At 45.8% G+C, this 14399-nt stretch overlaps 1 protein-coding gene across 6 annotated transcripts in view; it reads left to right on the plus strand.

The window, feature by feature from the left end:
• DOCK1 (dedicator of cytokinesis 1) overlaps positions 1-14399 on the plus strand; it is a 550659-nt gene that overhangs the window by 317658 nt on the left and 218602 nt on the right. For all 6 annotated transcript variants that reach the window (XR_006416228.1, XM_044445702.1, XM_044445703.1 and 3 more), the window contains exon 29: positions 8437-8531. Coding sequence is in view for 5 of the 6 variants with exons in the window: in XM_044445702.1 (XP_044301637.1) it covers positions 8437-8531 (95 nt within the window). In the remaining variant the exon portion in view is untranslated. The remainder of the gene's footprint in view (positions 1-8436; positions 8532-14399) is intronic.

A 14399-nucleotide genomic window follows, 5' to 3' on the forward strand; every position in this document is an offset into this window, starting at 1 on the left:
CAGCACAGCCACTGCCTCACCTGGATTAGTGGAAAACGAGAGGTAGAGCTGGGTATCATCAGCGTATTGATGATTCCGCAGCCCACACCTCCTGATGACCTCTCCCAGCAGTTTCATATAGATGTTAAATAGCAGAGGGGATAGAATGGAGCCCTGTGGTACTCCATGGCATAGCTGCCATGACGCAGAGACATGGTCCCCCAGCACTACCTTCTGGAATCGACCGTTGAGATAGGAGCGGAACCATTGCAAAGCAGTGCCTCCAACCCCCAATCCCGCTAGCCTATCCAGAAGGATACCATGGTCGATGGTATCGAAAGCCGCCGAGAGGTCCAGAAGAACCAACAGGGATGCACTCCCCCTGTCCTTCTCCCTGCACAGGTCATCGTACAGGGCGACCAAGGCAGATTCAGTACTGTACCCGGGTCTGAAGCCAGACTAAAAAGGATCCAGATAATCAGTTTCATCCAAGAGTGCTTGGAGTTGTCCCGCCACCACTTGCTCCAACACCTTGCCCAGAAACGGGATGTTGGCCACAGGTCTATAGTTAGTGGCCATCTCTGGATCCAGTGACGCTTTCTTCAGGACTGGTTGTAGTACTGCCTCCTTTAAAGGGGCAGGCACTCGACCCTCCCTCAGAGAAGCGTTAACCACTTCCAAGATCCAGGTCCCAATCCCGTGCTTGGAGTTATTTATTAACCAAGACGGGCAAGGATCCAATAGGCAAGTGGTGGGACGTACTCGTCCAAGTACCTTGTCCACATCATCGGGCCGCAATAATTGAAATTCCTCCAACAATTTTGGACCAGACGGTAGCACTGGCGTCTCCCCAGAGACCTCTGATTCATTAGTGGAGTCCAGCTCATGACGAATCTGAGCGATTTTCTCCCTGAAATGCCTGGCAAAGTCGTCACAGCGGGCCTTTGAGGGTGGCATCGGATCTTCCTTAGGACCCGGGCGAACCAGGCCTTGTACCACTCGAAAAAGCTCCACCGGACGGCATTGTGAGGAGGCAATGGAATCGGAAAAAAACTTCTTTTTCGCCGCCTTCACCGCCACAGCATAAGCCCGATAGTGGGCTCTCAAGTGTGTTCGATCAGATTCATCCCGTGATTTCCTCCACCTACGCTCCAGTTGTCTCCCAACCCGCTTCATCGCCCACAATTCAGGTGTATACCAAGGGGAAGAGCGGACTCTGCCCGGTGGGAGAGGACACTTGGGAGCGATCGTGTCCACGGCCCTGGTCATCTTTCCGTTCCACAGTTTGACCAGAGCCTCGACAGGAGCACCAGTCTTGTCAGCCGGAAACTCCCCCAGGGCCTTCAGGAATCCATCCGGATCCATCCGGCTCCGGGGGCGGGCCCATACAATCGGGTCCGCACTCTTATAGAGGGAGAGGCCGCTCTCGAGCACAAACCTCACCAGGAGGTGATCTGACCATGACAGGGGAGTCAAACATAAGTTCCTCACCCTCAGGTCATCCTCTTCCTGCCCCGTCGAGAAAACCAGGTCCAGAGTGTGTCCACGTTCATGGGTCGGGCTGATGACGTGTTGAGACAGGCCCATGGCCATCATAGAGGCCATGAAGTCCTGAGCCGCCCCGGTCAGTCCAGACTCGGCATGGAGATTGAAGTCCCCCAGGACCAACATCCTGGGGGTCCTCAACACCAGGTCCGAGACGGTCTCTGTCAGCTCAGATAGGGAGACTGCTGGGCAGAAGGGTGCACGGTACACCAATAGAATCCCCAATCTGTCTCGTTCGCCCAACACCAAGTAGAGGCACTCCAGCCCTGGCCTCGAAGGGACCGGAAGACCCGTGAGAGAGATGGAGGCTCAGTAAACCAACACGACTCCCCCTCCCCTCCCTTCTGGGCATGTTGAACCAGATACCCGGGCGGGCACAATTGGGAGAGGGCAACATCTCCTTCCTCTCCCACCCAGGTCTCCGTTATGCAAGCCAGGTCGGCCCCCTCATCCACAATCAAGTCATGGATGAGGGAAGATTTATTATTGACCGACCTGGCATTGAGAAGCAGCACCGTCAGGCCCGAGGGGTGGTTGACAAGGCTACCTGGCACCCTCTGGCTGGGGGCAGGACCAGAAGGAGGGATAGGTGTCAGCCATCTGTCCATCCTTCTTCTACGTGGACACGTTAAACCCCTATTGCTGTAACGACCATTGCCCGTGACCACGCCAATAGCAGCGGCCATGTGTTCCCCAGGATATTTAAACGTCGACATGGCCAGGGATGACTCAAAGCACTGATTAAAGCAGGGTAAAATTATAAAGCAGGTCGAAGGAGGAGAAAAAGAACGATAAAAAGAAAAAGAAAGGGGGGGGGAAAATCCTTCCCCTTCCCTAAGATTCAGCAGTAGGCAAGCCTATTTCAACAAGAGTCCTTGGCCAGCCCAGCCCTACTCTTGTCCCCCGAATGGCACCCCAAACGGCGGCGACCCCCTTTGGTCGCCGCCCTTCGGCTGCTGGCCCGAGGCCGCTGGCCCCGGCCGCGGCTGCTGCTTTGAGTCCGCAGGGCGCCTCCGAGTCCCGCCCCGTCGCACACCGCGTGCGCCCATTCACCTGGGCCGGCGGGCGGCGCTCTCCGGTGCCGCGTGCGCCTGCGCTGGCCAGTGGAGCTGGCTGCCGTCGACGTCATGGCTGCGTGCGTCTGCCTATAGAGTAAAGGGAGACAAAAGGGGTTAGGCAGCCCAAAGCAGTGTCTCTAAAGTTGCACATCAGTCATGTGTTTTGTATCCTACATAAACAATTAGGTCACCTAATACACATCTAATACATTAATGTATGCACCCTCTCCCCTGCTTTTAGCTTCAAAGAGTCCTTTCTTCTGTCAAGTACTGGACATTTCCCATGTCTATTTCTTACCTGCTTGAGATTCACACAGGCTTGACATGTTCTTACTCCCTGCACATTTGCAACTTTCATGACGGTGTTACCGAATTCAGTCAGTCAACAGCTAAGGCAAATCCGGGTGGACCCCATACCCGAGTCAAAAGGAGCCTGAGACGAGACTTAGAGCCAAAACCAACTCTATTCTAGTGCACTATAGAATAAAAAGAGATGAAAAGGGATGTTCAGCCCAAAGCAGTGTCTCTAAAGTTGCACCCCGGTACGTGTGTCTTATACCCTAGGTAAGCAATCAGGTCACCTAATACACTTCTAATGCATCAATACAGCAATGTAGCCACACCCCCACTGCTGTTAGCTTCAGAGAGTCTTCTGTCAAGGACTGGGCATTTCCCATGTCTATTTCTTATCTGCTCGAGATTCACACAGGCTTGCCATGTTCTTATGCCCTGCACATTTGCAACTTTCATGGCAGCTATAACCAGTTCCCACTGTCCCTTTTATTACTGTATTGAAGGTCAGGCTAGCGTGTTAGCTGTGGGTTACACAAAGTTCATTTTGTTCTTATCCCCCCCTTGCTTCTGATACAGGAAATTCAATATGGTTGTGGGTTTTTCCTGTGTGGCCTCCCTCCGGCCAACATTTTTTTTTTTTTTTTTTTTGAAGACTTCCTCTAGCCAACTACTTTTGGGGTGTTTTGGGGAACTGTGATTGGCATCATCAGGAATGGAAATTTGTTGGTACAAAGAGAAGCCCAGAGTCTCTGGTCACTCAATAGACTGATGAAACAGCCCTCTTGCCTTCATTCCTTCTGTCAAAGTCTGATAGAATAGTACCAGTCAGATGACAGTTGAGGGCGGAGCCCAGTGCAACTGATCTCTCAACAAAATCTGATTTTCTGCTTATAATATAGGACTAAAGGCATCATAATGGACTAATAGATCAGGCATATGTTGCTGAATCAATAAATGACTACCAATAAGCTAATCCTCCAACTTTCTGAATAGCAAAGTCAGTCTAGTCAGTCTACTCTGCAAAGTATATAGAATTTCATGTTCCAAACTTCAGCAAAATATGTGAAAAAGCAACAGCTGAAGCATGCAGTACAACTAATAAAGAATGAAATGGAATCTACTTTAAAGGAGTACACATCTGAAACCATAAAATGTTCAGAGTTAACTGTACAGGTCCAATTCTACCCCTGCTCACATGGGCATTAATCCTACTGAAGCTCAATTATTAAGTTATGAAGTCAGGTAGCAAGGAAACCAATCATATTATGCAAAAGGAAAACATGCATCTAAATGAAAGGAAGTTGTTGTTTTTAGTCGCGAAGTTGTGTCCGACCCATCGTGACCCCATGGACAACATTCCTCCAGGCCTTCCTGTCCTCCACCATCCCCTGGAGTCCACTCAAGCTCACACCAACTGCTCCAATGACTCCATCTAGCCACCTCATTCTCTGTCGTCCCCTTCTTCTTTTGCCATCTATTGTGCCCAACATTAGGCTCTTCTCCAGGGAGTCCTTCTTTCTCATTAGGTGGCCAAAGTATTTGAGTTTCATCTTCAGGATCTGGCCTTCTAAAGAGCAGTCAGGGTTGTTCTCCTCTAGGACTGACGGGTTTGATCACTTTGTGGTCCAAGGGACTTGCAGGAGTCTCCTCCAGCACCACAACTCAAAGGCTTCAATCCTTTGGCGCTCAGCCTTCCTTATGGTCCAGCTTTCACAGCCATACATTGCAACTGGGAAAACCATAGCCTTGACTATATGCACTTTTGTTGGCAGGGTGATGTGTCTGCTTTTTAGTATGCTGTCTAGATTTGCCATAGCTCTCCTCCCCAGGAGCAAGCGTCTTTTAATTTCTTGGCTGCAGTCCCCATCTGCAGTGATCTTGGAGCCCAGGAAAATAAAATCTGTCACTACCTCCATTTTTTCCCCATCTATTTGCCAGGAAGTGAGAGGACCGGATGCCATGATCTTAGTTTTCTTAATGTTGAGTTTCAGGCCAACTATTGCACTCTCCACCCGCATCAAGAGGCTCTTTAGTTCCTCTTCACTTTCTGCCATGAGAGTGGTATCACCTGCATATCTGAGGTTGTTGATATTTCTCCCAGAAATCTTAATTCCAACTGGTGATTCATCTAGGCCCGCCTTTCTCATGATGTGCTCTGCATATAAGTTAAATAGGCAGGGCGACAGTATACAGCCTTGCCAAACTCCTTTCTCAATTTTGAACCAATCAGTGGTTCCGTGTCCAGTTCTCACTGTTGCTCCTTGACTCGCATATAGGTTTCTCAAGAGACAAATAAGATGGTCTGGTGCTCCCATCTCTGTAAGAACTTGCCACAATTTGTTGTGATCCACACAATCAAAGGCTTTAGCATAGTCAATGAAGCAGAAGTAGATGTTTTTCTGGAACTCCCTAGCTTTCTCCATGATCCAGCGTATGTTGGCAATTTGATCTCTAGTTCCTCTGCCTCTTCGAAATCCTGCCTGTACTTCTGGTAGTTCTCGGTCCACATACTGCTGGAGCCTAGCTTGTAGGATTTTGAGCATCACTTTGCTAGCATGTGAAATGAGTGCAATGGTAGTTTGAACATTCTTTGGCATTGCCCTTCTTTGGGATTGGAATGTAAACTGACCTTTTCCAATCCTGTGGCCACTGTTCAGTTTTCCAAATTTGCTGGCATATTCAGTGTAGCACTTTTACTGCATCATCTTTTAAGATTTTGAATAGCTCAGCTGAAATGCTGTCACCTCCACTAGCTTTGTTGTTGCTCAGACTTCCTAAGGCCCATTTGACTTCACATTCCAGGAAGTCTTGCTCGAGGTCAGTGACCACCCCATCGTGGTTATCAGGGACGTTAAGCTCTTTTTTGTATAGTTCTTCTGTGTAATCTTGCCACCTCTTCTTAATCTCTTCTGCTTCTGTTAGGTCCCTGCCATTTTGGTCCTTTATCATGCCCATCTTTGCATGAAACGTTCCCTTCATATCTCCAATTTTCTTGAAGAGATCTCTGGTCCTCCCTATTCTATTGTTTTCTTCTATTTCTTTGCACTGTTCATTTAAGAAGGCATTCTTATCTCTTCTAGCTATTCTTTGGAATTCTGCATTCAGTTGGGTGTATCTTTCCTTTTCTCCCTTGCCTTTCGCTTTCCTTCTTTCCTCAGCTATTTGTAAAGCTTCCACAGTCAGCCATTTTGCTTTCTTGCATTTCTTTTTCTTTAGGATGGTTTTAGTTGCTACCTCTTGTACAATGTTGCGAACCTCCGTCCATAGTTCTTCAGGCACTCTGTCTATCAGATCTAATTCCTGAAATCTATTTCTCACCTCCACTGTATATTCATCAGGAATATGATTTCAGTCATACCTGAGTGGCCTAGTGCTTTTCCCTACTTTCTTCAATTTAAGCCTGAATTTTGCAATGAGGAGCTCATGATCTGAGCCACAGTCAGCTCCTGGTATAGTTTTTACTGACTGTATAGAGCTTCTCCATCTTTGGCTGCAGAGCACATAGTCAATCTGATTTCTGTGTTGACCGTCTGGTGATGTCCATGTGTAGAGTCGTCTCTTGGGTTGTTGGAAAAGAGTGTTTGCTATGACCATCGTATTCTCTTGACAAAATTCTACCAGCCTGTGCCCTGCTTCATTTTGTACTCCAAGGCCAAACTTGCCTATTATTCCAGTTATCTTTTGGCTTCCAGTGGTTGGGGCATAGACTTGGACTACTGTGATGTTGAATGGTTTGCCTTGGATTCGAACTGAGATCATTCTGTCATTTTGGAGATTGTATCCCAGTACTGCTTTTCCTACTCTTTTATTGACTATGAAAGCTACTCCATTTCTTCTGAGGCATTCTTGCCTGCAGTAGTATACCTGATGGTCATCTGAATTAAATTCACCAATTCCTGTCCATTTTAGTTCACTGATTCCTAAGATGTCGATGTTCAGTCTTGTCATCTCTTGTTTGACCACATCCAGCTTGCCTTGATTCATGGATCTTACATTCCAGGTTCCTATGGAGTATAAATCTTTGCAGCATCGGACTTTCCTCTCACCACCAGATACATCTGCAACTGAGTGTCCTTTCAGCTTTAACCCAGTTGCTTCATTCTTTCTGGTGCTACTAGTACTAGCCCTCTGCTCTTCCCCAGTAGCATATTGGATACTTTCCGACCTGAGGGGCTCGTCTTCCGGCATCATATCTTTTTGCCCTTTGGTACTGTCCATGGGGTTTTCATGGCAAAGATACTGGAGTGGGTTGCCTTTTCCTTCTCCAGTGGATCACGTTTTGTCAGAGCTCTCTGCTATGACCTGTCCGTCTTGGGTGGCCCTGCACGGCATAGCTCATAGCTCCATTGAGCCCCTTCGCCACGACAAGGCAGTGATCCATGAAGGAGAATGAAAGGAAGACTGTATGATAACTCAGTCAGCAAAATATTAGGGCTGATCAGAACAAAAATGTTAAGCTTCACCAAGATATAGGAAGATTTAGTAATAAAGTATGCAGTTTGATCACTTAAAGTAAAGACACATTTACTGAGTTTGTTAAGTATGTGCCTAGAATCAAAATTTCCTGTTATATAATGTGAACAGCTCACAGGAACTACTGCTTCAAATTTCTAAGTTTGCAAGTCATTCTAGTCATGTAAAAATTTTGTTTTTCACTGGTGTCTTTAAGTGGCATCATTCCAATGTTAACTGTACATCTGCCACTCCTCGAATTTAGTGATTTGACTGAAAATCAATGTATATTTCTTTTCTTTTTCCCCATCCTGAAGCTGTTAGCCAGCTTTTAAGCCTATTATATATGTGACAAAATGCCACCGGTTCAGAAATTAATAGGTTGGAAAGGTTTTAAACTTTTACTTTGAATCCCTGTCAAATTAAATAGTTAAGTTCCAATGTAACTAGACATTGGGTTGGATCTATATATATATATAGTAAATCAACTGTGTTGGTGGAAGCAGCCTTCTCCACCCGAGCTTCCCACAGTAGCCCTCCAGTCCCCTAAAAAAGCTACCAGGAAAGTCAGGAAACCCTGGTGATGGAGGATAAAAGCAGGGGGAGGGGAGAATCCCCCAAAATGAGGTAGAGGAACATTCTGTAAGCAGGGCCATTCTTTTGAGGAAAGTACATCTTGGATCCAACCATTATGTCATATACCTAAGCTATCCATATTACCTACCATTTTCTTCTGACAGGTGAAAATGTTCTCTTTTTTACTACCTCAACTATGTATTGACATTTTCAGTGGTTTTATTTCTGTGTTTGTATGGAGTGATGAGTTACCCCTGTGGTTGTATCCCTATTGATTTTGCAATAAATTGGCTTTCCTTTCAGTTGTCATCCTTATATTTGATTAGTTAATTATAATGATTAGACCCAGCACTGCAATAATCTATATATTATAAATTTCAGCACAGTAGTCAGCTCTTAATATAGCATTGGTCCAGCCAGATACACCCTTTGAATCTGGTCATTGATTTAGTGATCCTACCTTGATCCAGCTGCTAATATTTTTAGAACCCAAAACAGTGGCATTTTTCATATGTTTTCCTATTTATTTTAGGACTTCCTGATGGAGACATTTATCATGTTCAAGAATCTCATTGGGAAGAATGTCTATCCTTCTGATTGGGTTATAATGAACATGATGCAGAATAAGTAAGTACACAAAACGTATTGAACCTGCTCTGAAATAATTGCTTTATTATTGTGTTTGTGCACACATGCATATGAACATAATTGAAAACATTAAGCCATTTTCCCTCTGATGCAACTTGTTTTTGAAATACTTTAGATTGAGATGCCTTGCTCTGTATAATATATTACCAACCAAATGTTGGTTGTCTGAAGTCTCACAAGTTAATGGAATATTATGGCCGATGGACTCAGCTTCTTCCCTCCTCAACCAGCTGCTCTGTTGCACTCTGCTTTCCCATGTTCCATTTGACTGACTCTGGCTGGTGGAGACAGCTGGAGCGCTCAGGGGGAGGCTGCAGCAGGCACCTACTGTGTGGAGGAGGAGGAGGCGGGTCCTCCAGCCAGAGGACAACTGAAGCCTATTTAGTGACTCCCTCTGGGGTGGCTGCAGTGCACATGCTGGCCACTGCTGCCGCCGTGCCATCACAGACTGCCCAACAGACTCATCTCCTGCCCATCCTCCCCCGCCGCTCTGCCATGCCCTGCTCTCCCCTCCCCTGCTGGTGGCAGCAGCTGGGGCCAAGTTCTCAGAGGGGAGCCATGGCCTACATCTTTGGTGTGGAGGAGGAGGTGGGCCTTCTGGCCAGAGGACATCTGGGACCTATTTAAGGCCTGCCTTCTATGGCAGCGTCCTTGGTGGCTGCAAAAGGGTGTTGCTTGCTTAACACCATGGCAGGGGACTCTTTCTGGGAGTGCTGGGCAAGATTGTAATTGGGCTCAAGTCCAATGGTCAGCAGTAGATAGAATCTAGTCATACCCACATTATGATACCAGTTGTGCCTGGGGAGCAAAGGGGTACCCCTATAAAGGTGATCTCAGGTAGGGGGAAGCATGGTGCTGGGAGGGTGATCGCTGGCAGGGGGAAGATGTTTGATGGCTATCCCCTCTTTTGGTCACCCACCAAACCTGCCAACCCATGGCAGCCTCATCAACCTGCCCTCAAGCATGCTGGTGCTATTATTGAATGCCAGGGCAGTCCAAAACAAAACCTCTCTCATCCATGATTTGATCATGAATGAGGGGGCTGATCTGGCCTGTATCATGGAGGCCTCAGTGACGGGAGAGGGAGGAGCAAGTCTTTCTCACTTGTGCCCCCCCCCCCCAGGTACTCTGTTCAGCACCAGCATTGCCTGGGGAGTGGGTGCTGGAGGGGCTGTAATCTATAGGAACACTCTTTCTCTCTCAAGGCGCCCTGTTCACTCAAGAGCAGGTCTTGAGTGTTTATATCTTCTGTGGGGCTCACGAGACAGATTAGGGATTTTGCCGAGTACCCCCCACCCAGCTGCACAGCTAACTCCCTGCCTGAGATGATGGAGATGATCTCAGACCTGGTGTTGAGGACCCCCAGAATTTTGGTTCTGGAGGGTCTCAACATCCATGCTGAGCCCATTTTATCTGGGGAGGCTCAGGACTTCATGGCCACCATGACAACCATGGGACTGTCTCAACATGTCATCCAATGCATACAAAAAGTCACACTCTAGACCTGATTTTCTTGACTGGACAGGGATATGGAAGTGGGGGAATTAACATCAAAGCCTTTGTCATGGTCAAATCACTTCCTTTTGAGGTGTAGGCTTTTGCCCCCCCTCCCCCTCTGCAATGGTGGGGGACATATTAGAATGGTCCAAACCCAGAGGCTGATAGATCCAGATGATAGATCCCGATGATTTCCAGAGGGCTCTGGGAGTGTTTCCTGTTGATACAGCTGGTGCTCCTGTTGCAGCCCAGATCACTCTATGGTACATGGGGATGGCCCATATGGTTGACACAGTCACACCCAAGCATCCTCTTCCCTTATGTGGAGCCCATACAGCCCTGTGGTATATGTTGGAACTGAGGTCGATGAAACAGGTGGGAAGATGACTGGAGCACAGATGGAGAAAAACTCATGAGTCTGACTATATACCACTTAGAGCTCATTATCGAGCCTACATGTGGTGGTGAAGGCAGCAAAGAAAGCTTATTTTTTCACCTCCAGTGCATCCTCTTAGTGCCATCCAGCTGAGCTGCTCCAAGTGGTTCAGGGGCTCTTGCAAACAGGCCCTGTGAAAGAAATGGTGGACTCTTCGGGAGGCGGCTGTGAGGAATTTGCACAGCACTTTAAGGGTAAAATTGCTAGGATCTGTCAGGAGTTGGGCTGTGTGGTTGATGTAGTTCCTCTGGCTGCGGCATCCATCCATCTGGTCCAAGTTTATTGTTGGGGCCTAAGGATGTGGACAAGGTGCTTGGATAGGTTTGGCCTATTACTTTTAAGCTTGACCCTTGCCCATCATGGCAGGTCATGCGAAACACAGAGAGGGTGTGTCCCTGGATCCTGGAAACTGAATGCCAGGAGTGGTCCTGGCTTCATTGAAATAGGCTGTTATTAGACCACTCCTGAAAAAGGCCAATTTAGACCCAGGGGTTATGAGCAATTATAAACCAGTCACTAATATTCCCTTTCTGGGCAAGGTGTTCGATTGGGTGGTGGCTGGGCAACTACAGGCACTCTTGGATGAAACAGACCATCGTGATCCATTTCATTCGGGATTCAGACTTGAATTTGGAATAGAAACTGCCTTGGCTGTCCTGTAGGATGACATATACCAGGAGGAGGACAGGGAGAGTGCAACCGTGTTGGCTCTCCTGGATCTTTTGGTACCATTGACCATGGTATCCTTCTAGACAGATTAGCTGAGTTGGGAGTAGGGGACACTGCTTCACAGTGGTTCTGCAGTGGTTCCACTCCTACTTGACTGGTCATGTCCAGAAGGTGGTGCTGGGGGATTATTGCTCTGTGCCATGGCATCTATTCCATAGAGTGCTGCAGGGCTCCATCTTATTCCCCAGGCTTTTTAACATTTACATGAAGTTCTGGGTGAGGGCATCAGAAGATGCAGGCTTAATCACCATCAGTATGCTTTTCCGTTCTTTTTCATCAGATGCAGATGTGACAGGAGATTTTCTGAATCAGGAACTAGCCTCCATAATGAATTTGATGAGAGCTAATAAACTGAAACTTAATCCAAATAGACGGAGATACTGTTTGTGAGGACTCCATCTGATAAGATGGGAGACATCTTGCCTGTCCTGGATGGGGTCACACCACTCCTAAAGCACTGGGTTTGCATCTTATGAGGTAGAGGAATTTGAATTATCCCTGGATTTCCAGGTGGATTTGGTGGCCAGGAGCACTTTCTATCAGCTTAAGCTGATATACCAGCTGCAGCCATATCTGCACAGGCAGGACCTGGCAACAGTTATCCATGTACTGATAACCTCTTGTTTGGATTATTGCAACTCACTCTATTTCGGGCTTCCCTTGAAGACAGTCCGAAAATTCCAAATGATCCAGAATAGGGCGGCCAGATTGTTAACGAGGAATGGCAGATACAACCATTTAAAGCCAGTCCTCTACCATCTTCACTGGCTCCCAGTTGAGGTCTGGGCCCAATTCAAAGTGTTAACATGGGTGTTTAAAGCCCTAAACAGCTTTGGGACAGGGTATCTGAAGGAGCACCTCTTCTCATATGAACCTACCTGGCACTTTAGATCTGCCTCTGAGGCCCTTCTGAAGGAACCCCCTCCTCAAGGAATGAGGAGGGTGGTAACACAAAGAAGGCCTTTTCAGGAGTGACACTCTGACTCTAGAATGAGCTCCCCAGAGAGGTCTACCTGGCACCTTCTTTAGGCACCAGGTGAAAACCTTTTTATTTCAGCAGTATTTTAATTGTTAACTTGTTTTAAGTAGCATTTTAACTGTGGTGCACCTTATATTGGTTTTATTTTTTATTTGTAATGGTTGTTTTATATTGTATTTTAATGTGTATTTTATTATCTTTTGTATTTTATTGCTGTAATCCACCCAGGGAACTATAAGGCTAATAGGGCAGGTTAGAAATGTAAGAAATAAATATGGTAGTTCTGTAGTATTGGTGCTTTGTATTCTGTTTAAAATCACAAAACACCATTACTTATTTTTTTAAAAAAGGTGCTATCAGCATAAAATTTGGTTTAGAAATTTCTTGGAGTGAAGCTCAGCCTTTTGCATGAAAAATGACTGAATGACAGCAGTATGAAAATTGGAGGTAGATAATATTTATTAATTGGAGGTAGATGGTTATGCTCATTAAAGCCATGAGGAAACCAACAGAGTCGGGATAGCTAGCAGCAAATAGTGCAGTTGTGGCACGCTTGTCCTGCAACTTAGTTTTTTGGGCAAAATAATAATAATAGCAGCAGCAGCAGCTGTGAAGGTAGAAAGCCAGGAGGGGTCTAGGGGTTATCCATTGAGTGTCACATATTTAGCTATGTCCTTCCTTTGCAGAATTTGTAAATGTGTACATGATACATGGAAAGTTTGGTCCTTGGTAAACGTATTTGTGGGAAACCTGGGAAACTGAGAACTTGGGAAGTAGGTGGGGAAGATCTTGCTTCACTGTCCTCCTGTGACAGTGTTGAGGAAGAACCCCGTCTCTGGAAGATAAATGCATACCTTCTTGCACTGAGGATATGCTTCTGGGGTTGGGCATGAGAGAAGGCACTGCTTGGAGTTAGAGATTTTATGATTAATGACATAGACAGTGAGGCTTGTGTTGGGTTAGTAGACTCTGTTATGGTGGTTTTACCTGGTGCTGAGGTTGCAGATATTATACATCATATACATTGCCTGGTTGATAGTGGTCAGGTGGATTCAGTGATTATGGTTGGCACCAATGATAGGGGAAATGTAAACACAAGGCCCTCAGATCAGTTAGGTTTCTAGGCAGAAATTAAAATGTTACCTTTTCCACAGAGGAGCAACTACACAGATGAAACTCAGGGTCTTAACATGTAGATGTGACAGCTGTATAGGGAGGATAGTGTTTTATATTTTAATTGTCATTTTGTAAGCCGCCCCGAGGCTTCGGCGAATGGGGCGGCATAGAAATTTTTAAACAAAACAAAACAAATAGCTTCAGATTTATTAGTCATTTGAAGATATTGTGGGACAGGCTGAGCCCAAACAAAAAGGATGGGATGTTTTTGAACTAGAATTAAACCAGAGTGCTTAACATCAAAGATGGTAGGGCAGCTTCCAAGAAATATTGGAAGAAAGTTAATATTTACTTTCCCCTCTGCTCCTTTCATTTTCACATTTCTACAGATGTATGAACAATGCACTTCGTAAGTACATGCTTGTTTATCCCCCATTGTAAGATGTGTCTACTCAAAGTACCTTTCTGATACTAGTCCCATGTTCTCAACTGTTTTAAAGCATAGAAAACATGTCACTGGCCTGAGTATATGTATGTAGGAAAACCTACTTTGAAGTACTCATGACATGTAGAAACAAGAAGAGACCTTTTTATTAATTTATGTTTAGGACTGTGGCCTCAAATGACTTATGCAATAGCAAAGTCCCTGTAAAGTCAGCTTTAGACAGGAATAGCTTCTTTTTATTTCTGATGTAAGGTTAATTTGTACCTGTGCCAAAATGGTTAAACTATTACATCTTGGCAACGAAGATGCAAACCTTCCTTCAGATTAATTTTATTGTGGCCATAGAACTTAATTAAAATAAAGGCAAGCTTCTTTGAGTTGTATGTTCAGGAGCTTTTTTTATTGATAGGCATCTATTTAAGAAGGTTCTTTAGAAAATTAGGTTATATAATTGATAAATAGATGTCTTACTACAAAATTGTGCATGATACTGCACTTCAGAGTATTTGTTTCATGTGAAGTGGCCCTCAAGTTCTATTAAAATCAATGAAGTTTATTTTCATGTAACCATGCATAGGATTGCACTCTTTGAAATGTAATGTGGAGGTTGTTTTAAAGTCTGTCTGTGCTGCCAAGTTATAAATG

Source organism: Varanus komodoensis, unplaced genomic scaffold, assembly GCF_004798865.1.
Source record: "Varanus komodoensis strain SLA01 unplaced genomic scaffold, ASM479886v1 scaffold49, whole genome shotgun sequence".
NCBI lineage: Eukaryota > Metazoa > Chordata > Lepidosauria > Squamata > Varanidae > Varanus > Varanus komodoensis.